Source organism: Styela clava, chromosome 9, assembly GCF_964204865.1.
Source record: "Styela clava chromosome 9, kaStyClav1.hap1.2, whole genome shotgun sequence".
NCBI classification, from domain to species: Eukaryota; Metazoa; Chordata; class Ascidiacea; order Stolidobranchia; family Styelidae; genus Styela; species Styela clava.
In genome coordinates this window covers 11,587,800-11,608,576 of record NC_135258.1, presented here as the reverse complement: position 1 = coordinate 11,608,576, position 20,777 = coordinate 11,587,800, and the positions used below count along the sequence as shown (strand labels likewise).

Below are 20,777 nucleotides of genomic sequence, written 5' to 3'. Positions count from 1 at the left end.
TTTGGTACATCTGATTACCGACTTGCTATCACACCCAGGGAAACGACATCGCTGTCTCTTAGCTTCTACCAATGGCCAGTGGCGTCGGTTCTAACCTCATTATTGGGGTGTGGAGTAGCTGTGCTTCTGATTCGTGGTGGGGTAGTAAACAATGGCCTGCCTCGCTTGAGTGGAGTGGATGTTTTCCTAAGCTTGCAAAAAGATTCTGCCACAGAACTTCGAAACGATAAAAGATCTCGCTGCTTGTTACTCGCAACTCCCAGGGACTCACAATCTCTTCTGTATAGGATCCAGCTGTTTACAAAAGCCAAATCAACCAGGTTGAAGAAGATCCTCGGGTAGTACTTTTTTGGACCGATTGCGTATTCTATAGTAGGCTATAGGCGCATCTAACAAGTCTACGCCTCCCATGCTATGGTTATAAAAATTAACCATAAAATAACGATTCACCATTATGTGCTGTTTCGTGACGTTGTTTCATCTTCGAACTTCTGATGTCGGCATGGCGCTGGCAAACGAACTGGCAATAGTTACACTTCGTTTAGCATGCCACTTCACAACTCTTATTTCAGTGTCCTCAGCACATGACGTCTATTCCTAAAAACATCCCCGTCCTCTCTTTTTTCAAATTTTTGTCAGATTCCAGCTCGCATCCTAATAACCGATTTTGTCTCGCCGTCCCTATACAATAGATCTTCCTTTTGGCGAGAACGGACATCAAATATATGGACGTAAACCAATTGTCAAAACAGAGTATGTGATTTACATCATTCTCCACATTATCAGTCAGTTTGATGACTATGTTAGCACTAGCTCCGAGATCAGGGTAACCAGACACATGATGTATCTTTCCTGTATATATTTCAAAGTTGTGTACCAAACCATCTTTTCCACTTAACATAAAGATTTTATACCCCCATTTGTGGGGCTTTTTGGGAAGATATTGTTTCAGCACTGATCTCTCAGTAAACGGAACCATCTGCTCGTCGATACATAAAACTTGCTCTTGATGCAGTGGTTTGAATTTTGCTTTAAGCATTTCTAACGGGGGTCTGATTTTGAACAATCGATCTTGTTGAACATCAGAATTGCCATGAAGTAAATCGTTGTTATTGAAATGGAGCATCTTTTTTTTATGCTTTCCCATCGATCACGGGTCATTACATTTGCAACGCAGTTAACCTTTGTTTCCACAGCCCAAAACATACGTTGACTCGGTAGACGAAAAATAGACATGTAAACGACACAACCAAGAAACTTCTCCATTTCTGGAATTGTAAGGTTTAGTTGTTTGGAGGGATCGCTTTGGCTCGCATAGATATTGGTTTCCGCAACTATTTGATGCATTACATCCGAGTCAAAAAAATATTTGAAATATTCAATTGGTGATCGCACTGTTTCCGATTCATACTCACGGTCTTTCCATGCAGGCAGTTCTCGTGATGATTCTGGGTCACTTTCCAGCCAGTCAATATCGGAAGCAAAACTTGATCAAAATATTATCAGGTTTAGAGGAAAAGACATTTTTTAACTAATTAAACATCACTATATATAAATTTATATAAACAGAGTTACACATACTCAAAACATATTAGTTTATGTTCCTATTTCTGCTCTTTACTTTCAAGTGTCTTGGTTTATGAAAGACAACTTAAACTGGAAAACATGGACGGATGGGACGATTTAGTGACAGTTGGGAAAACTGGCGTCAGCAGTAAACAACAAATTGTTCGGCAAAAATCTTTTTACCAAATGGAAGTACACATAAAGGCCTCTTACTGTGATTTTTTTCGACTCTCTGGTGTAAAGCTTTATACCCAAAAAATCCCGACAAAATCCCACTGCTACCGACATCACATTTTAACCGACATCAATGTAAACAAAGATGGCTGACCTCAAAATATGAAACATTTGGTGGCGCTAAATGGGCTCAAACGAGAGAGCGGGTACAGACGATTTCGGGACAATCGCGCTTTCTCTCTAGCTATTCTGGTTTGTACTATGGGGTGCAATAAAGTCAATGTCCCGAAAACGACCCCGTCGTCGTTAAGTGGTTAAGAATCACAGACCAGAAGAATATCGCAGTGGCAGTACAGACATGGATGCTACAAAAATATACTGCATATAAAATAGTGATGAAAAGTACGCTATGGCACGGCACGACAATACCCATTATAGAAGTTTTCATGAATAATATACTTCTTTACAAATTATTTGACACGGATAAGTCTAAGTAAGGCAGGGGTTCCTAAGATTTCCTCAGGACGACCCCAAAGACAACTTTCAAGTGTCCAGTGCGACCCCAGGTCAATATATATATTTTTCATGAAACTTGAGAGCTTTTTTCATTGGACTTTTGAGTTTGGTCAAGTGGTGGTATTAAGTAAAATAAGCTAAAACCCAACAGTGATGTCACAATAAACACCTACATTTTCAAGAACATATGCATAGAGTGATGCCCATGGGCCTATTTTACATTTAGCCATGGTACAAACTGCTAAATTCAACATGGTTTGTCAAATCTTAGATGAGTTGTACATCCATCCTCTACCATACCTCAGCGACCCCATGACCTGGTTGCGACCCTATCTATTTATCACTCCGACCCAATTTGGGGTCGCGACCCCTGGTTTGGGAACCCCTGGTCTAAGGCTTAAAAATATAAACATTTGCAACTCCATAGCAATACACTATCGATATAGTTGCCACTACAAAATACATTTGATTTAGATACACATAATATATAAGAAGTATTTTGTCTCAAAACATGTGTTACAGATCTTAATAATACTTCCCACTCAAATAGAAACAACTTGTAGTAAAAGCTTTCCTACAAACTGAGAGAAGACACAATGTTGTGGATACAAGGGATTCATATGTGGAAATGTGAATATTTTGTTATTGCTATGGAACAAATATGGAAAAAGGCAAAGGTAGGAATGTATCAAAAGGGTTTGTAACCACTTCCTGCAAAAGATATGAAAATTCATTGATTCAACATTTCCTAAAATAGACATAGCATAAATACGAACAAAATACAGATTGATTCAACATGGTTGGGTCAAGGGTTTTCGCTTTTCTAAAGCCGCATTGTCTTCCAGTTTGAAATGAGTATACAGGAAAATACCTGAAAAATAGTTTATATAATGAATATTATATGATTTCCCATTCACTGATATTATTTCACATTTAAACCGAAATTTGTGGATTGGAAAAGACTTTTTATTCAATGATATCATTTTATTGGACACTCGGACACTCATCATCATAAAAACATTCAGCTTTTGACAGGTTAACAGAAAAATGACAGTATGATCTAGTTGCACAAATATGCCAACTCTGTACTACAGTATCATGTAACTATCAATTTATTATCTGATGAACAATTTTTCTCAGTTTTTAAATTCCATGAAATACACTCCCCGGGTAACATTGTAAAATAATTCAAGTCAAAATTTAGTTGCATTGGGGTATTCGTATAGATTATTCGATACCAATCATTAAAACAAATGGCTTTACCTACTAGATGAATACACACATACCTGCCAATGTGATGAGAATACCAATGAATTGATTGAATTGTACAGGATCAAGAAATATAAAATATCCACCAAGAAGTGTGATACAAAACTTGAAGTGACCAAACATATTGTATGTGACAGGTGATGTATTTCCAATTATCCAATAAATAGTAAGATTTACAAGAAATGCAAAACCAGCAGTACCAGCAATAAGTCCCATAGCACCTGAAGATTGACCATTAAATGCATCAGTTTCAAACAACTTACCGGATATATTTACGGTAATTCTTTACAGGTAAATAATTTCAGGAGTGAATTAGGCAATACAATATAAAGATATGTTTCAGTTTGTTTGTATAAAAACAAATTTAACTATGAAATATTAAAAGTGCATGTATGATAATTTGTGCTAATTGAGACAAGATATTTTCATGAGTTATCTCAAATGTGTGATTTATTGAGTCATGAGTGCAAGGAGAAGTAACACCATTTGAAGAATATCAGCCAATCTCAGTTATATATCAAGTACATTTATAAAAAAAATTACTTATTGTTGAAAATGCAAGCCCACATATAACTTGGTTTATCATCATTATTAAGCCCATGGACATGCATGAACATCATCAAAACTTATATGATTGTCTAGGAAATTCTTACCTAATGTCCACTTTTCACCAAATATACCGCCTGGTGAAAAAACAGGTTCAAAAAATGGAATTATAACAAGTAACATGATTGAAGAAATTGGTGCTTGATAATATAACAATTGCATTGAATTTGCTTGAAGTTCTTTTTGCTTTGCACCAACCAACTGCAATACAAATGGAATTTTGAACAAAACCTTGCTTGAATATTGTATTATATATATTATACTGGTACTGAAAACTGCTACTTATATCACATATTTTCCTAGATTGGAAAATTGTTATTGATAAAGAAATCGATATCGATTTTCAAAATCAAAAATGGATTTTTGTGCATCATCTATTTCTATATTTTTATACTTACAATTTGATAGGCAGAGGTCACAAAAACACCGAGAATGGCAAAAACAGTGCCTTTAATATTGAACTTGATATCATAGTATGAATTCAAAAATACACCGAACATGATAGGTATCTGAAAAAAATTTGAAATCAGCATTGAAAACTTGCACACCTATTCAATACACTTTCTATAATACTTACCATTGTATCAATATACATATGCATACACACTAACATTTTTTTATGCTCATATTTATTTTATTATCTAAATTTGAACTTTCAATTATTTTGAACATATGCTAGAATAAATAAATATATCATAATAAAACTCACCAAAGTTAATTTAATTCTGAAGCTGAATTTTTTGCGATAGGCATACGACTGTATTGCAATAATTACCGGAGTTGTTAAGACTTTGAAAAGCTGGTAAGTCCCCACTGTGTTTGCTTGAAGTGAAAGATTAGTGAAGACAACAAATCCACAGAATGTTAAAGATAAAGGTAATAATTGAAGAAGAGGGAGGTGCTTCGGATTGAATACATTAAATGAATGACATACAACCAGGCCAAGAAATGTTGCTGCAAAATGTATGCATGTTAATGTCATATTTGGGAAATGCACCATGGTGTAAACCCATTTATTTAGAAAAACAATGCATATTGAGCAACATAAATTTAAGGTAAGTCCAAATCCAATCATGCTGTTGGATGTAGTTTGTTTGGTTTCCTTCGGTGCCATGATTCCTGCCTTTTAATCCTTTGATGATTTTATTCAATTTGAAATAACATCTACGCAGCAACGCAGGTATGAAAAATGTAAATTCCTCAATCCATGGACACAGTGATTTGAATAATTGCAACTAGCTTATTCAACTGTTTAATGCAGAAATGATTATAATTGAGATCTAAAAATTAATATAAAAGCCTCATGTCTGTATGTATAAAACACTGGGCTGGTTAGCAGTCCGCTTCATATGATAATACGACAAACAAATATATTATTTTCAACACCAAGGTGTTATATTAACCCATTGACATTGTTAACACTTTTCTTCATAGTACCATTACACATTTATAATTCAGTCTATAGACATCTATATTTGACCCACATGAATACTGTATAATACTGTAATATGTAATTTTTTTTTATCTTGACAATTTGCACAGACAATCATCGATTAGTCAGTTAGTGAAGCATGTTTCAGCTTCAAAAACTTTCCTCACTAAAAGATGTTCGTTACATGTAAAATATTAGAACATAAACGTGTTCAAACTTAATATTAGCAAGTTTCCACCTCTAGCGCCATAAAGTCGGAAACAGTAAAGCGACAAACGACCAGTAGCATGTCCAGTTTTACTTTGACATGCTATTATTCTAATCGGCAGTGTCTCAATGACTCCAACTAGTGGTAGAATCGCAACCGTACGGTACTGAGCTTCAGGTTCCATTTTCTGAGTATTAAATTTACAGATGTTTTATATACATAGATCTGTTTAAAATATGTACCCCTTCTTTGATTTCTAGAATCTACCATAAAAATAAAAATAACAGAGAAAAAAATCATTGGCGCCTCTGCCGGCCATTGTTTGCTTAACTAGAGTTTGGTTCGGAGAGAAAATAGTGAGTGATTGCCGAAACACAAATACAGCACTGTACTTGCGGTAGCCTACAGCAGTATCGAAATCAAATCGTAGCCACATCTGCAGTTTGTTTGAATTTGGCAAAGTACGGTATAGTAAGCTGTTATATCTGTATATAGATAAAAGCTACGTGGAAATGTATAAAGCAACGCATCCTTATGAAGCTCAGCAAGAGCACCTGCTTTCATTTTCAGTTGGTGACACCCTCTGCATTCTTGAGAAGAACAATGAATCTTGGTGGCTAGCTTCAAACAGCCTGGGAAAAGTTGGCTACATACCACGAACATATGTTACTAAGGAGAAGGTAAATGATTTTGTTAGATGCCATGCTGCAGAAATAGTAGTCTATATGCTTTCAAAGAAAGTGCATTCCATGTATTTTTGCTACCTATTACTAGTAGTAGGTACTACAGTACTACCAATTATACTATATCTATATCCCTGTATGGCATAAATCTTGTTTTTATAATATCCAGTACTTACAATTTTATGTCAAGAGAATTTTTTTTCACAATTAAGAATGACTCGTCAGATGTCGTTTTACGATCGGTTAACAATGCCATTGAAGAACTCATCGCTTCAGCTCCTGCTGGTATGCTCAAGCCACAACAGCAAGCTTTGCTCAAGTATATTAATTTTTATTTTTCTCATGAATTTGATAGTTTTCTCATGAATCTGAAGATTTTTACTCTGAATACATCATGGAGTCCAAAAATTGAAATGCAAAAATTGAGAGAGCAATCTGTTCAAGAGGCTAATTCTTTTCTAAAAGGAACGGCGAGCTTCTGAGTTCTAAACTAGATGTGAAAAGAGTTTCGAGGCATCAATGCTACTCTGAGAGCTTCATGTTTGGGGCAGTATTGTTATTTGATAAGTGGCATGCAGAATCTGGCAATTGATTAATACTTTTCTTTCATATGAATATCCACCTGTGATATACTTTTCTATTTATTACCTTGATTTTTTGGTTAATTTTTACTCTATGCTAATATATATAAACACTATGTTAATTTTTCAGAAAATTAATAGCCCACAAGGAAAGTTTGATTGCTAACATAAAGTCAAGATCATCATCAACAAAACGACGAGCTCCGCCACCACCCCCTCCACATGAACATGAAGTGAAAGTTTCTCCTGAGCCATCAGTCTGTGAGTTACTTTCTACTCGTATTTTTAAATTTTTGGAGCCTTTTTGGGTAGTTTTTCAATTGGTTCGATCTAAATGCATTTTTAATGATTTTTCCAGGTTGAACTAACTTATATTTTATTGTGTATATATTTTTCTGTGTCGAGTTGTCATGTAAACTGAACTTAAATTTCTCTCTCAGCAGCAATAAATAGAATCACGCTATGTTCAATGCCAAGATGCATATCGAAAAAGTCATTCCATGTGTTGGTGCCTATTCAAATTGATCAAAGGGAATCTGCTCTTTAAGTAGTTAGAAATAAAGCATGGCCTATTTAGGATTTCCAAAATATTGAAACATTTTTTTATATTTTGCATTTTCATCAGCTGAATCCACTTATTCCACTGCCAGTCCGAATGCATTGTCAAGTTTGCCTCCTGCTGTCCCACAAAGAAACACCAGTCTAACAAAACCTGAAGTAATGGAAAAGGAAAGTTTTTCACCTGCACCTTCAAGACATGATGTTCCTCAAGAATTAGGTTCAGAACTTCTGGGAATTTTGAAAACAACCTTAAACACAAATGAAAGCAAAAGTAGGTGAGAAGAGTTTGCTTTGGGAGCTATCGCTATTCAGACATAACATTTATTTACCTACAAAGCATGCATTTATATTATGTAAATCTACATGCTAGAATCTTTTTCCTACAGTGCATTGCCATGTTCAGATATTCCAAATTCCTTGAACAATACTCTAGTAAGTAATTATCTAGCTGATATTCTTGAATACTTCCTGCTTCTATTATTTTCATTGAAGGTTCTCTCTTTTGCAGTTAGTTTATGTATGTCAAATTACATTTTTGCTATTCTTTGGATGTATACTGATTTTGTTGCTTTGAGTGAACCTTTACAAGAATCTGAGGTTGAATTGTACATTTTCTTTTATCCTGTCCAGGCTTGTTTTGTTTGAACTTATATCAAGTTCCAGACAATTCTATCTTGACAGCTGGCCATACAGGATACAGCATACCTACTTTCTCTCATAAGATTATTTCTCCTAGCATCACTGCTATCAGAATGAAGAACCGATTTTAATAACTTGAGCAAAAGAGGGTATGGTCTGCTTAAACCTGATTAGTTTTGCATAATACTAAAGTCATGTGATACCTAATGGTATATAATCCCTACCATCCCTACTTGGATTACTCAAAATGATCAGCATTATGAGCATGTGATGTATTCATGAGTTTGATATAGTACTGTTTTGCATATAGTTCAAGCCTATAAACCATAGGGTAGTCTGCTATTGTGCAATTTACTAATTTTACCTGTTTTATATATTTTTATGCAGGGCTGCGTTAAGTGCTGTATTACTCGCAATGAAATCCGGTATTCCTAGTTTGGGATCTACATTAGATGAAATTATGGAAACTATACCTAAGGAAAATGTGTGTATTGTATGTTCTTATCATTGTCAATTATCAACTCAGTTTGGGGAATTTTTTTTTACAGACTGTGGTGTGGAGCATATAAATGGAATATTATAGGAAGTGGTTCTAGGAAAATTCGCCGCAAAAAATTTCGCTGTAGGAAATCTCCCTGCAGAAAATTTCGCCACAAGCAAAATTGTAGCATGAGCATTTTGCTGTAAAATAAGTACTTGTGATAAAAACAGTTGCGGGCCTGTTTGTCTGCGCTAATGTTTATCGCCCTCTAGCGGGTGCCCCACTCTCCAGGCCAGTTTTTGAAGTATCTTTTTATTTAAAAAAGATTCGTTATTTAGGAGCATACCCTAACCCTATAAACTTACCAACTGTTTTTATCACAAATACTTGTTTTACAGCAAAATGCTCTTGCAGCGATTTTTTATGCTATCACAAATACTTGTTTACTATGCCGAAATTTCCTGCGGCGAATTTTTCAGGACACGTTAGGAAGTCCATGATAATATAGTTTTACTTTCCTATCTCAATCGAATAGAATTACAGACTTGCTTTCAACTCAAGAGGCTTAATCAGTTTTCCATCATTTTAATAAATATATTTCAGTTTTAAAATATCTCAATTTTTTTAGGTTGATGAAGAATGTGATAAACTTGGCCTTGCATTGGCAAATCTACAAGAAATAAAAGATGACGCGCAACAAAGAAATTGGGCAATTGGAAATGACGAAGATAAAATTATGGGAATATTAAATGAAATTCTCTCTGAACTTGTGAGTATAAGAATGTTATGTGTAATTTTCCTAGTTTCTGTTTGGGCAAAAGCAAAATTGAGAAAAACAATTTTAACAATATGATTTCCAGAAAAATTTTTTGTTTGATATTATGTACTTCAGTCTATAATGATAATTAAACATGATTTCTGCCGTGCTAAATATTTTTTTTCTTCTACTGAAATTAGTTTGTCAGTATCTGACCCCTGATATGCAATTGCAGACATCACTGGATAAAAAATCTAGCATTAAATTGCTGTCGCATGATCAACATGTAGCACTTCACACATTGGTCGATTATCATCAGATGGAAACTAGAGTCTCTCTTCGATTAGTTGTTCTTCAAATATTCGGAGTCATCTGTTCATTGTCCAGGAATCTTGTGTCGGTGCTCCTAGCGACAGTATTGCCATTGGAGATTGCAATGGATATTACGAATCACACACAAGGTAGGTAGTTGTGCATATAAAAAACAAAGTATCAAATTAAATTTTGAATACTACCAATTACGGTATGTTCTTTCAGTGATCAATTATGGGAATTTCGTATCATGATTCTAACAATCTGAGGCTACTCATTATTTTAACATAATTAGGAAATGGAGATTAAAGCCAGCAAATCCATTAAATAACAACGATTTAAGGTTATTTGTAGGATACATTAATCTGACATCACCAAATAAATACCCCTTGAAAATGTTTGATTTCACAGTTTAAATTTCAGATTTTTTAGTTTTTCATGAATATTTTATCTATCATCTGCTTTTTTTTTACAAATCATCTACCCTTCATACAATGCTTTGGTCTAATACTGAAGTATAGTAGTTCTCCCATTATTCAAAATATCAAAACAATATGTAAGAATGTGGGGCCTAAGGCGGTAATTTATGAAGTGGGCCCCTTAGTAACCCCCAAAGTATGTATGTCTTCGAAGTTTGGGCTTCAGAAAGTCTTTTTTTTTACCAAAAAATAAAATGGATGAATTGTTATGAAAGTATATTTTTTAGTTATAATTGTAGTGAAAAAGAGTAAAAGTAACTTTATTGTCTATTTGTTTGATACCTCTTGTTTATATAAATTGTATTAATTTGATTTAAATATTAGTTTTCCGCACTTCCTTGTTCTTACACTAACCATTTATCATATTTTCAGATACGCAAAAAACTTGTTATTCATCACTGGTCATGAGTATGCTATTTTCTACTGCAGAAGCAATACCATTTGGTCATTATGGTAAGAACCTCGTGATTATAATATTACAGTTGCTTATAATGCTGGTCTTCTGAATATGGTGGACATCCAGGGTTTACTCTGTATCATACAAATCTTTAACTTCAGTAGACAAATCCTCCTAGATATCGGTATTTTGAGCTAAACATCACCATTCTGTCAGTATTTTTTCACATGATAAGCCACTCTCTTGCTCTAATATAGATTGATATGAAAAGTGATATCATATATGGAGGTGTATGCGTTGCAATAATTCTGATTCATTTGATAATTTACAAGGCTTGACGAAATAAACTGTAAACATTGTAATAAAACATATTCATATATGTCATTTTATTCAAGTTGCCTCAAACCAAATTGAGTTTGTCACAAGTAAATTAAAGGGCGATAAAATTGCAATCGCATGACTAAATTGTTGTAATACATTTCAGGTAGACTCAATCAAGCGTTTATTGGCTTCTTACTCAATTATATTGAAGATGACATCGATGATGTTGAACAAGATGAACAAGTTGTTGAAATGTTTATCAATATTATTTTATCATTCAATTTGCACTTTATAGGTATGAGATTTTAGTTATTTCGAAATTCTATATAATGATACAGAACAACCCATTCTCAGAGTAGCATAATGTGTTTTAATTCAAGCTTTTAAAATTACAATGATGGTATATTCACATTTTCATGAACATCTATGAAACCAACCACTGTATACGAGGTGTGGCTAAAAAGAAACGAGACTGACGTCACAGATTGCGCAACACGATTAACCATTGGTAATCAACACTTTTACAGTGTGGTGTAATATGTGTTCTTTGTTCAACAGCTTTTTTGACACAATATCGCAATTATTTTTGCTCTTTAGGAGCCATAGGTGAATGTGATTAATTGCTTGTTGAAAAAAAAATTGCCGTGCGAGATCTGATTGAGTTTTTTGGCGATAGGGGGTTCAATTGCAGAATGACGATTGAGCAATGAATTAACATTAAATTTTGTGTCAAACTTGGAAAAACGGCGACTGCGACTTTGAAGAAATTGTGTGATGTTTATGGAGATTCTTCCATGTCCAGAACAAGAGTTTTTGAATGGCACAAGCGATTTGTGGGATGCAGGGAGGATGTGGAGGATGATTCGAAGTCAGGAAGGCCTTGCACTTCCACAACTGATACCAACATCGAAAAGGTATCAGTTGTGAGTTCAGTTGTGAAAGGCAGTTGATTCGCAGCGACCGTCGCTCAACAATTCGCGTCATTGCGAAGTTGGAAAAGACAAAAAAAAACGGTTCGCACCAGTTTGGTTGACACTTTTGGCTTGTGAAAGGTGAGTGCCAAAATGGTGCCAAGGCTGTTGACTGAGGAGCAGAAAGCTCAACGATTAAATGTTGCCCAGTTGACATGCATTTTTCCAAGTTTGACACAAAATTTAATGTTAACTCTTTGCCCAATCGTCATTCTGCAATTGAACCCCCTATCGCCAAAAAACTCAATCAGATCTCGCACGGCAATTTTTTTTTCAACAAGCAATTAATCACATTCACCTACGACTCCTAAAGAGCAAAAATAATTGCGATATTGTGTCAAAAAAGCTGTTGAACAAAGAACACATATTACACCACACTGTAAAAGTGTTGATTACCAATGGTTAATCGTGTTGCGCAATCTGTGACGTCAGTCTCGTTTCTTTTTAGCCACACCTCGTATAGTGATTACATAGAATTAGTTTGATCGAGTGCATAATAAAATCATTAATTTCTATATTTGACAAATATTTATCATTTATATTTTATTTAGTACCATCCGAAAATATTGTTATGAAGTCAATCATAAGCAGGGGAACATGTACAACATTGAGCGAAAAGATTATGATATTAGTCAATAGAGGAGGTATAGCCCATTCTTATCTGTTTTTTGTTTTCAAGCTGAATGCTTGTATGCAGACTAGGTAACTGTCTGCTATTAATTTAGTTTAATTCCTCATTTCTAAATTAAGATAACTAAATCTATATCCTAATTACATTTAACTAATAAGTAAATTAGATTGTTAATATTAATCAATTTATTAATTAGAATACCTAATTATGGAGTAGTTTTTTAAAAGTTCAAAGTCCAATCTTCACTTTGGTCAATTAATCAATGTGGATTGATTAAAATACTAGCTAATTGGTATTATAGATTGATTTCATTATAGCAGTGGTTCCCAAAATGTGGCCCGCGGGCCAATCAAGGCCAACGTAAAGATTTAACATGGCCTGTCAAACTTGAGTAAACAGTTTAACACTTCATGTTTTTTTCTTTTTGTGTTCTGAATGCCGCCAGTCGTTGTGTCATTATCACAGTTTACACACGTGTATATTCATAACGATTCTATTATACCGGTATCTTACTATACGTACCGCTAATGTTAACGCCCTCTAGGCTCTAGCGGGCACCCCACTCTCCAGGCCCGGAAATATCATTTCGCTCCTAATTTTGGCCCGCAGTCAATCAACTTTGGGAACCACTGCATTATAGAATACAGAACTAGCTTGGTTAATGTAAGGCTTTGGTGGAAAGTTCTGTTTTGGATATTATACCCAGCTATTCCCAACTAGATTTGTTCTTGTGTAGTATAACAAAAAATGTGTGTGACAACTGACAAATTGTGTCAACATATTGTCAGAAAAAGCAAGTCTCGTATAGTGAAGTTATAAAGTATGTTACCTCAAGTACAATTCATTATATGTCATCATTTCCAATGTATATCATTATTTCATAAATTGCCAAATTCATTCCTCGTTAAAAGTTCAAGCATTAATATGAATGATAATTCGGTAGCTCTTTGTTCGTTTTTGGTATTAAGATGATCCTGTGCTACTTGAAGAACATTGGGAAAACAATGAAACTGAACGTCCTCCACCATCAGTGTTAAAATTTTTACAAGATATATTTTCACAAAGAGATTCTGCCACTTTTCTATACACTAATGATATGAATGTTTTACTGGATATTATCACAAGAAATCTTGCAGATCTTTCTAGCGGTAGCAAGGTATGTATATTGAAAATAAGTGTAAAGAAAATTGGTTTCGATATTATTAATATTTCATAATCGTGTACTCTAATACATTAATGGCACTAAAGGGTTCCAAGTAAAAGGAATTGTTTAAATTTCGAAAAAAAGAGTGCACTTTCAGCTAATATCTTATCATAGTTTGAATCGATATTCACCAAAGTATTCCAATAAAAAGTTACGGAAGTTTAAAAAACAATACGCTTTCCAATTTTCTCAAAATAACCCTTTCAGCTAATTATGATTTCATGCCATAGAAAGCTTGTGACACTGATGACTATATTTTCCAATTACTAGCCTTTTTAATGACATCTTTCATGATTAAACTAAATCATTGCGATGATACTGGCACTTATTTGAAATATCTTCCAATTTGTTCTTATTTTTGTATTCAACGTTTTTATGCCTTTCACTTTAAACAAGGCTTTGTACTAGCAGCCAGTCTTTCAAGTTCGACATTCCTGACCCAATTTATTGCACCCAGGGTGCGCTGGTGATTATGGGATTGGACCCGAGATTTTTAAACTGTGATACCAATGTAATTAAGTCCTGCGTTTAACCACTATCACAACTTCTGTGATTTTGTGTTCAGAATTTGTATATCTCATTACATATTTTTGAATATATTCTCGAATCAATTTTGTTCTTTTTATTTTGTTCAGCTGAGAAAAGAATACCTTGATCTACTTCTTGGAATTCTATCAAACTCAAACTATTCAGAATCTAGACATAGATCTGTTGATATTGGTTCAAGTTTACATCGAATTAAAGACGAAGAACAACCTGAGAGTTTAGAAGAAAGACAAGCTCTGGAATTTGATAAACATATCATTGATGAGATATTGTCTAATTATGGACATTTATTCTCATCAAACATACTTTGAAATGATTTTGAGAGTTGTTCGAGATATTTTAACGGTACTTTTGTAGTATGTGTACCAGGTTAGGGTTAAGCCATAATTTTATTCCGATTTTCCTTATTTTAGTTCGGGGACTGTCTGTGTTCGCCAAGTGAATAAACCCCCTGCCCATAGGCTTCAGTCTCTTTACACAACTTGATGTAAAGTAGGCGAACAAACTTAGTTACCTCTATATTGGTACACGTACTTCTGGAGCACCATTTTAACACCTGACACATTTTAAACATTAAAACCTTTTTACAGGCAACAATTGGATGTTCAGAATTTATGATGCAGTTTTTTTAATTGTAATTGTGATAAAAATTTATTTACAGAATATGCAGCGGTTTTGTAGCAATTTTTAAATAGATATATATATATATATTACATCAATATTCCTAGAAATTATGTTCAAAGCTATTTTGTCTTCTAAGTTCCGAGATTTTGGTTAAGCACGATCTGTGACCAGTTTAATAGTTTCATATACCAGAATATTGGGTACTCCCGTAGTGTGTGTACCAGGTTAGGGTCAGGTCATAATTTTATTCCGATTATCCTTATTTTAGTTCTAATACGAGTTCAGGAACTGTCTGTGTTAGCCAAGTGAATATCCTCCTGCCCATAGGTTTCAGTCCCTTTACACAACTTGATGTAAAATAGGCAAACAAAATTAGTTACCTCCATATTGATACATATACTTCTGGCTCTCATATTTTCCTTGTCTCAATCAATCATCAAGCATTGCTCTCCCAGTACTGCTGGTGGAGTTATCTTTCTATCTGGTACCTGACTTACTCTTTTTTTGAACCATTTTTAAATTATCGTTTATACTTATACATTTATATAATTCAAATTATATTGTTTTTGTTCAATTATAATCATTCCTTACCTGAATTAAACCTACTAAATATTGTTGTTACATGGGTTTAATATGCATTACTAACAATTGCAAGAGAGGTTAAGAAGTCCTAGGTTACATGGCTTAATCTAATGAACATGAACGACCTATGGGCAACAAGTTAATGTTAATATTCGTGGGCTTGTATGACGGAGATAGCGTTAGCCAGCAATTCAATTGTCACACACAAGATTCTAACTGATGCGGTGTAATCAGAGGTGCCATAGCAACGGCGTCACAACTCATGGCCTAAGATCTACACATGTGAGTGGTGATATTTATTCTTCATAGGATTCGCTTGGAGTAATCGATCTTCTCTTGCAAGGCTACATGAACGCAAAGATATCTGTTTTCATATGCGCGAAATAGAGTCATTCCACGACATAATAAGTCTAAGATTTCATTACCAGGGAATTCCATAAGAGGGTTGAATTATATAAGCGACCAATGTCGCTGGTTTCAGCGCAAGCTTACTTGTTCAAGAATAGTATAAATCGTATTGATTAAAATTAATTGATCTAAACAGCTTTGAAAATAACAAGTTATGAGTTTGTCGCAGTTCTTGTATTTGATGTTTGCTTCGTTTTCAGTTCAGTCAATTCTTCACTTAATTCCCATAATCTTTCGCAATTTTTCTTCCCGGTTGTTGGCCATTTTGTAAACATCCTCCGACAGTCGCTAAAATTAGAATTTTCATATTTATATTGTGGAAGATAAGTCGACTCGATCATATGGCTAATCGAGATCTCTCGGCCAATTGTCGTGATAGCTATTTGTTTCAGATGCATGGAATAGCGACTACGTGAACACCCCACGGCGGTAAGGTGTCCAACAGTCTTCTTGCTAGCTCATAAAAATGTTTGCTTTGTGAGATGCAGCAATGAAAACAAATTCCTTTTTAGGGGTATGGCTATTTAATAAATTATTTGGCGGTACTTCCCATCATACTTTATGGCTTGATAAAAAATAATTATATTCAGATTACGTCAAACACGTACAATAGTACAGTGTAGCAAGTTTGCATTTTTTATATAAATACATACAAGACTATTTGTTTTATACTTTTTACCTGAAATACTTTCCTGTTATCCCGTCTAGTTCTGGAGCTATGGCACAATAAATTGACGTTTGGGCTCCGTGTTTTTGATCTCTGGTGAATAGTTGTTGATTAAATACAAAATCTGTCAATCTTCCATACACACTCTTGTCTTGTCCACCTGTCCTATTAAGATTTGTCCGCACGACACCGGGGTGAACGGCGTTAACAGTGACGCCAGTACCTGAAGTTCGAGCGTAATAAGTTCATTCTATGATGCATTGGCTTCGCCAAGGCTAATCGAAACATGCAGTTATGGGCTTTATTCAATAAATTATCTTATTCAAATTTCTTTTTTGTGTTAAAGTTTTCGAAGAAAGGCACAGAGTGACCAGGTCACTTGGAACATATAGACTATAGAGAACACAATTTTTTATCAAACCGTCCTAGATTACTAAAACAACAACTGCTTATAATCGTACACGAACAGATGTTCAGATAATAAAATATTTCATTTTTATTTTATGTAGAAGCAATTAAGACTTTCCACTGAACGCAAAAACATTGTTGTTTCGACTCAAATATAATACCATGCGTATGTTTAAGTTAAGCAATATCATATACACCTTGCACTCGCCGACTGAGTTCCTTTGTAAATAAAACGTTCATCAGTTTGCTTGCATTGTATGCTCCCATGGGTGAATATTCTTTGTTTCTCCAATTTAAGTCATTCCAATGCAAAACTCCAAGCAAGTGTGCTATTGAAGACAGATTTACGATTCTGCCATTCCCGTTTTTCTGTCGCAGAAACAGTAAAAAAGCAAGAAATTAAATATCCACCTACTATGTGCGTCATCGTATTATCTTATCGTACTCGGATCTGATGTTTTTCTAAATATTTGTGCTTATTTCTTACAACAAAAGCACGTAAGCACCTTAGCCTCACAAAATTAATAAAACTAACTCACCGTTATTAAATCTAATAATAAATTTGTCAGAAGAAATGGTCCGAGATGATTAACTCCAAAGTGCATTTCAAATCCATCAGATGTCATCCCTTGGGGGAGTTTCATCACTCCTAGCAAAATATTTGAAATCAAATAAATAATTAGTGGAAGAAATATATCGTCACGCTAATAACCGAATTGCGTAAGTCATTTTTGGCGATTTTGAGTTTTTTTTTTATAAAATAGGTATTTATGTAATGCTGCGCACCTGTCGGTTAACTCAGATTTTATTTTAAGAATTCCGAAACCCATAAAAATGGAGATTTAGTATGACATGCACATTTGCGCAATTGTTTCGTCATAATGAATTATCAATATTACCGCGGGACTATTGTGACGTCACAAAGGCAAAATAATCTCTGCGAAATATTTTCGAGTTTTTGCATCGCGGATTCTAGCTTAGCGCGTATTAATTTGAATCTATACTACAGTATAGGAAGACGTGCACTTGTGATATTCACTGTCCGAGTCCAATTCACATTGGTTGGCTTTTATATTGGGTGCATTGCATTTACGTTTTTCTCAAAACTGCTAAAAATGACTTACGCAATTCGGTTATTAGCGTGACGATATAGCGAATTGATGATAAGAAGGAGAAAAAAGAAGGTGAAAGCGTGGAGAATGTAGAAAAGATAGAAGCGAAAGAACAATACACGAAAAGAAATTGGAAATACTCGTTTCAATATCACTCACCCGCATTGTTTACCAAGATGTCTAATCTAGTCTCGGTTTGATTTATATCTTTCGCAAATGTTCGAATTGAGTCAAAAGAAGCAAGATCAAGACTCTTGGTGATAATCTTCTGTGACCCCGTTGCGATTTCAATCTAAATATACATGCGGAATAGGCCAGCGTTACAAAAGTTTATTATCCAGGCATAATTTTTAAATAGCCTTTCATCGTATAACCGTAAATTCGTATTTAATTTTAAGTAATTCATATTTAACTCACCTCAGACTTTGCAGCATTTGCCTTATTCGCATCTCTGCATGCTATAATAATTCGCGCCTCCCGTTTGGCCAGATCGAGAGCAGTTTCGTATCCAAGTCCCGAATTTGCCCCAGTTATTAGAACAGTTTTGTTAGTAAGCTTTACAGCACTTTTTACCCATCCTCGAACTGCTGAACGAACCATTCTGTATTTTTTAAATTATATATATAATGGCCTACTTACAGTAAATATAATTCTAAATGTGTGTTCGATTCTAAAAGGAATAAATTCAAAGACAAAAATGATAATTGTTAATTCAAACACCGAACTATGCTTTATCTTTCATATGTTGTTTGATAATTTTTTTTCGTAGGAGGGGCCTTTTAGAGCAACTACAACGTTTTGTATTTATTGGACACGTTTATTGGGCACGTTTATTGGACACGTTTAGGGGCCATAACGATCGTTTCAATATTTTGTTGTTATTGGACACGTTTAGGGCCATAACGATCGTTTCAATATTATGTTGTTGTTGTTGTTGTTGTTGTTCTTGTTCTTTGACACGTTTTTAAAAAATCGCTTCTCTCTTCAAATACTGGACCAATTGCTTTGAAATATTCAGTGGTTAAAGATTAATGTCTTCGCTAGAAGGCTATTACTTTTATTTATTTCAAAATTTTGCGTGAATTCTATGAAATTTGATATTTCGTCTAAAATTTTGCAGTTTATTATTTTTTATCCATGGGAACACGGATTTTAGTCAGTGTCATGACTGGCTGTACGTTTTGATTCTGCAAAATTCTTGCTACTGAAAATTCAGAACTTTTTTGAGGGTACCGGTAGCGTCAAAGGTACCGGTTAGGACTGATTCGCTCTGGTCTAACGTGTCTATATATATTTGTGTGTAGCTCTCTTGTATTTTAATTGAATGGCCATTCTCATTGGCATACCAAATACGTCACAACAAGTGTGTGCCAAGTTTGAGTTTCGACAGGGATTCCAGAATGCTAGGAATGCTGGCGTGGTCGAATTTAGACGATGGGAGGGCCCCCATCATCAAAGAAGGCACAAATAATTTATGGTGATGTCATACTATGCACTGGGGCTCTTGTGAAATGTATTATGAAGTCCTAAATAAATTTTCAAATTGCGTGAAATTCGAAAGTTTATTTACAGGCGAAATACGTACGCTAATCCCCTAAGCAGTTTCGATAGTAAGTTCAATTTAAAAAAACTTCCAGAAACTCAGGGCTGTAATGGAACCCGGAGTCATTATACCTGTTTTTAGTCGCGAGAGGTTGTCGGGCCATTCCCAATTACTGATAAATGAAACATTACTGATATATGAATTATCATCCCGTTTTTGGGAATAAACGAGGCTATAATAAAAAACATCCGAAATACCAAAAAACATACTAGATTCGTAGTGGCTTAATTAAATAAGTTGGTACAGCTATATATCGATATTTTCTTAACTTTTTCCAAAAATAACAGCATTATTACTCTAAAAACTGTTAAAGTAACTTGAACTAGCATATTTTATCTTTAATGCGAAAGAAATAGGAGTTTTCCTAAATTTAATAACTCCATTTATTCGACCTATTCAATTTTTTAACTGTTTAAACATTAAATAATTAGGACAAGAAATATTAACCTGATTGAAAATTAAACAAATATCAGTCTTATAAAATTTCAAAAAGGTTTTATTCTGTAACAAGCATTGGAGGCTTCTGCAACAATTTGGAATTTAATAAATAACAAGTTAATAGTTGAAAAAATGATTGACAAGCCCCTTAAAGTTGGAAGCCCCTAGACTTCAGCATACCTTGGCTGATGGTAATAAATACGCACTGATTGCTGCCTACCTAATACTGACTGATGACCGTGTACAAATGATTGTAAATACGACTAAAATAGTTTTATATGCCCATATCAACACGGTTCATCTGATTGAAGGCAAAAATAAGAAATATTGCAACAACCACCGCTTACGGAAATATATACGCAGTATGCAAGAAAGATGGAAAAGTGAGTATCTACACTACAATCACCTCATAAATACATACTCTGCTCATATACTCATGACTCATTGGCCTGGCATACACAGTGAATTAATTTGCGTTTCATTACTGCAACGTCCCGATTGGACTATGACCGCGAGCAATCGACCATAACAAGACTGACCTAATTATAAAATATTAAACGCATAACCTTCGGGAATTCCGAAATCTGGAACAATGTTTGGC

The 20,777-nt window shown here is 34.5% G+C and overlaps 3 protein-coding genes across 3 annotated transcripts; 1 reads left to right on the top strand and 2 right to left on the bottom strand.

The window, feature by feature from the left end:
- Positions 1-2,290: 2,290 nt before the first annotated feature.
- On the bottom strand, positions 2,291-5,814 carry LOC120339722 (solute carrier family 35 member E3-like). Its single transcript, XM_039407908.2, has 5 exons — positions 4,841-5,814; positions 4,530-4,640; positions 4,179-4,332; positions 3,543-3,746; positions 2,291-3,127 (listed from the first exon to the last, which is right to left on the bottom strand). Exons 1-5 carry the CDS (start codon positions 5,243-5,245, stop codon positions 3,048-3,050), a joined length of 954 nt encoding a protein of 317 aa, XP_039263842.2. The 5' UTR covers positions 5,246-5,814; the 3' UTR covers positions 2,291-3,047.
- Positions 5,815-5,949: 135 nt separating this feature from the next.
- LOC120339522 (NCK-interacting protein with SH3 domain-like) lies at positions 5,950-15,579 on the top strand. Its single transcript, XM_039407666.2, has 12 exons — positions 5,950-6,451; positions 6,667-6,773; positions 7,166-7,296; positions 7,661-7,871; positions 8,623-8,719; positions 9,345-9,485; positions 9,709-9,934; positions 10,637-10,717; positions 11,146-11,277; positions 12,505-12,597; positions 13,553-13,740; positions 14,424-15,579. Exons 1-12 carry the CDS (start codon positions 6,284-6,286, stop codon positions 14,643-14,645), a joined length of 1,797 nt encoding a protein of 598 aa, XP_039263600.2. The 5' UTR covers positions 5,950-6,283; the 3' UTR covers positions 14,646-15,579.
- A 425-nt stretch (positions 15,580-16,004) lies between these two features.
- Positions 16,005-18,801, bottom strand: LOC120339289 (retinol dehydrogenase 12-like). Its single transcript, XM_039407380.2, has 6 exons — positions 18,553-18,801; positions 18,295-18,427; positions 17,563-17,672; positions 17,221-17,392; positions 16,628-16,838; positions 16,005-16,236 (listed from the first exon to the last, which is right to left on the bottom strand). Exons 1-6 carry the CDS (start codon positions 18,733-18,735, stop codon positions 16,101-16,103), a joined length of 945 nt encoding a protein of 314 aa, XP_039263314.2. The 5' UTR covers positions 18,736-18,801; the 3' UTR covers positions 16,005-16,100.
- Between the last annotated feature and the right edge of the window lie 1,976 nt (positions 18,802-20,777).

Excerpts from the sequence above, each read along its gene's own strand:
- LOC120339289 (XM_039407380.2), bottom strand. The coding sequence starts at position 18,735 with ATGGTTCGTTCAGCAGTTCGAGGATGGGTAAAAAGTGCTGTAAAGCTT. Across the intron at positions 17,673-18,294 it reads CATCTTGGTAAACAATGCGG|GAGTGATGAAACTCCCCCAA; the intron begins GTGAGTGATATT and ends ATATTTTGCTAG. Across the intron at positions 16,237-16,627 it reads ATAACAGGAAAGTATTTCAG|CGACTGTCGGAGGATGTTTA; the intron begins GTAAAAAGTATA and ends TTCTAATTTTAG.
- LOC120339722 (XM_039407908.2), bottom strand. The coding sequence starts at position 5,245 with ATGGCACCGAAGGAAACCAAACAAACTACATCCAACAGCATGATTGGA. Across the intron at positions 4,641-4,840 it reads TCAGAATTAAATTAACTTTG|ATACCTATCATGTTCGGTGT; the intron begins GTGAGTTTTATT and ends AATTTTTTTCAG. Across the intron at positions 3,747-4,178 it reads TGGTGAAAAGTGGACATTAG|GTGCTATGGGACTTATTGCT; the intron begins GTAAGAATTTCC and ends GTCAATCTTCAG.
- LOC120339522 (XM_039407666.2), top strand. The coding sequence starts at position 6,284 with ATGTATAAAGCAACGCATCCTTATGAAGCTCAGCAAGAGCACCTGCTT. Across the intron at positions 7,872-8,622 it reads ACAAATGAAAGCAAAAGTAG|GGCTGCGTTAAGTGCTGTAT; the intron begins GTGAGAAGAGTT and ends ATTTTTATGCAG. Across the intron at positions 8,720-9,344 it reads AAACTATACCTAAGGAAAAT|GTTGATGAAGAATGTGATAA; the intron begins GTGTGTATTGTA and ends CAATTTTTTTAG.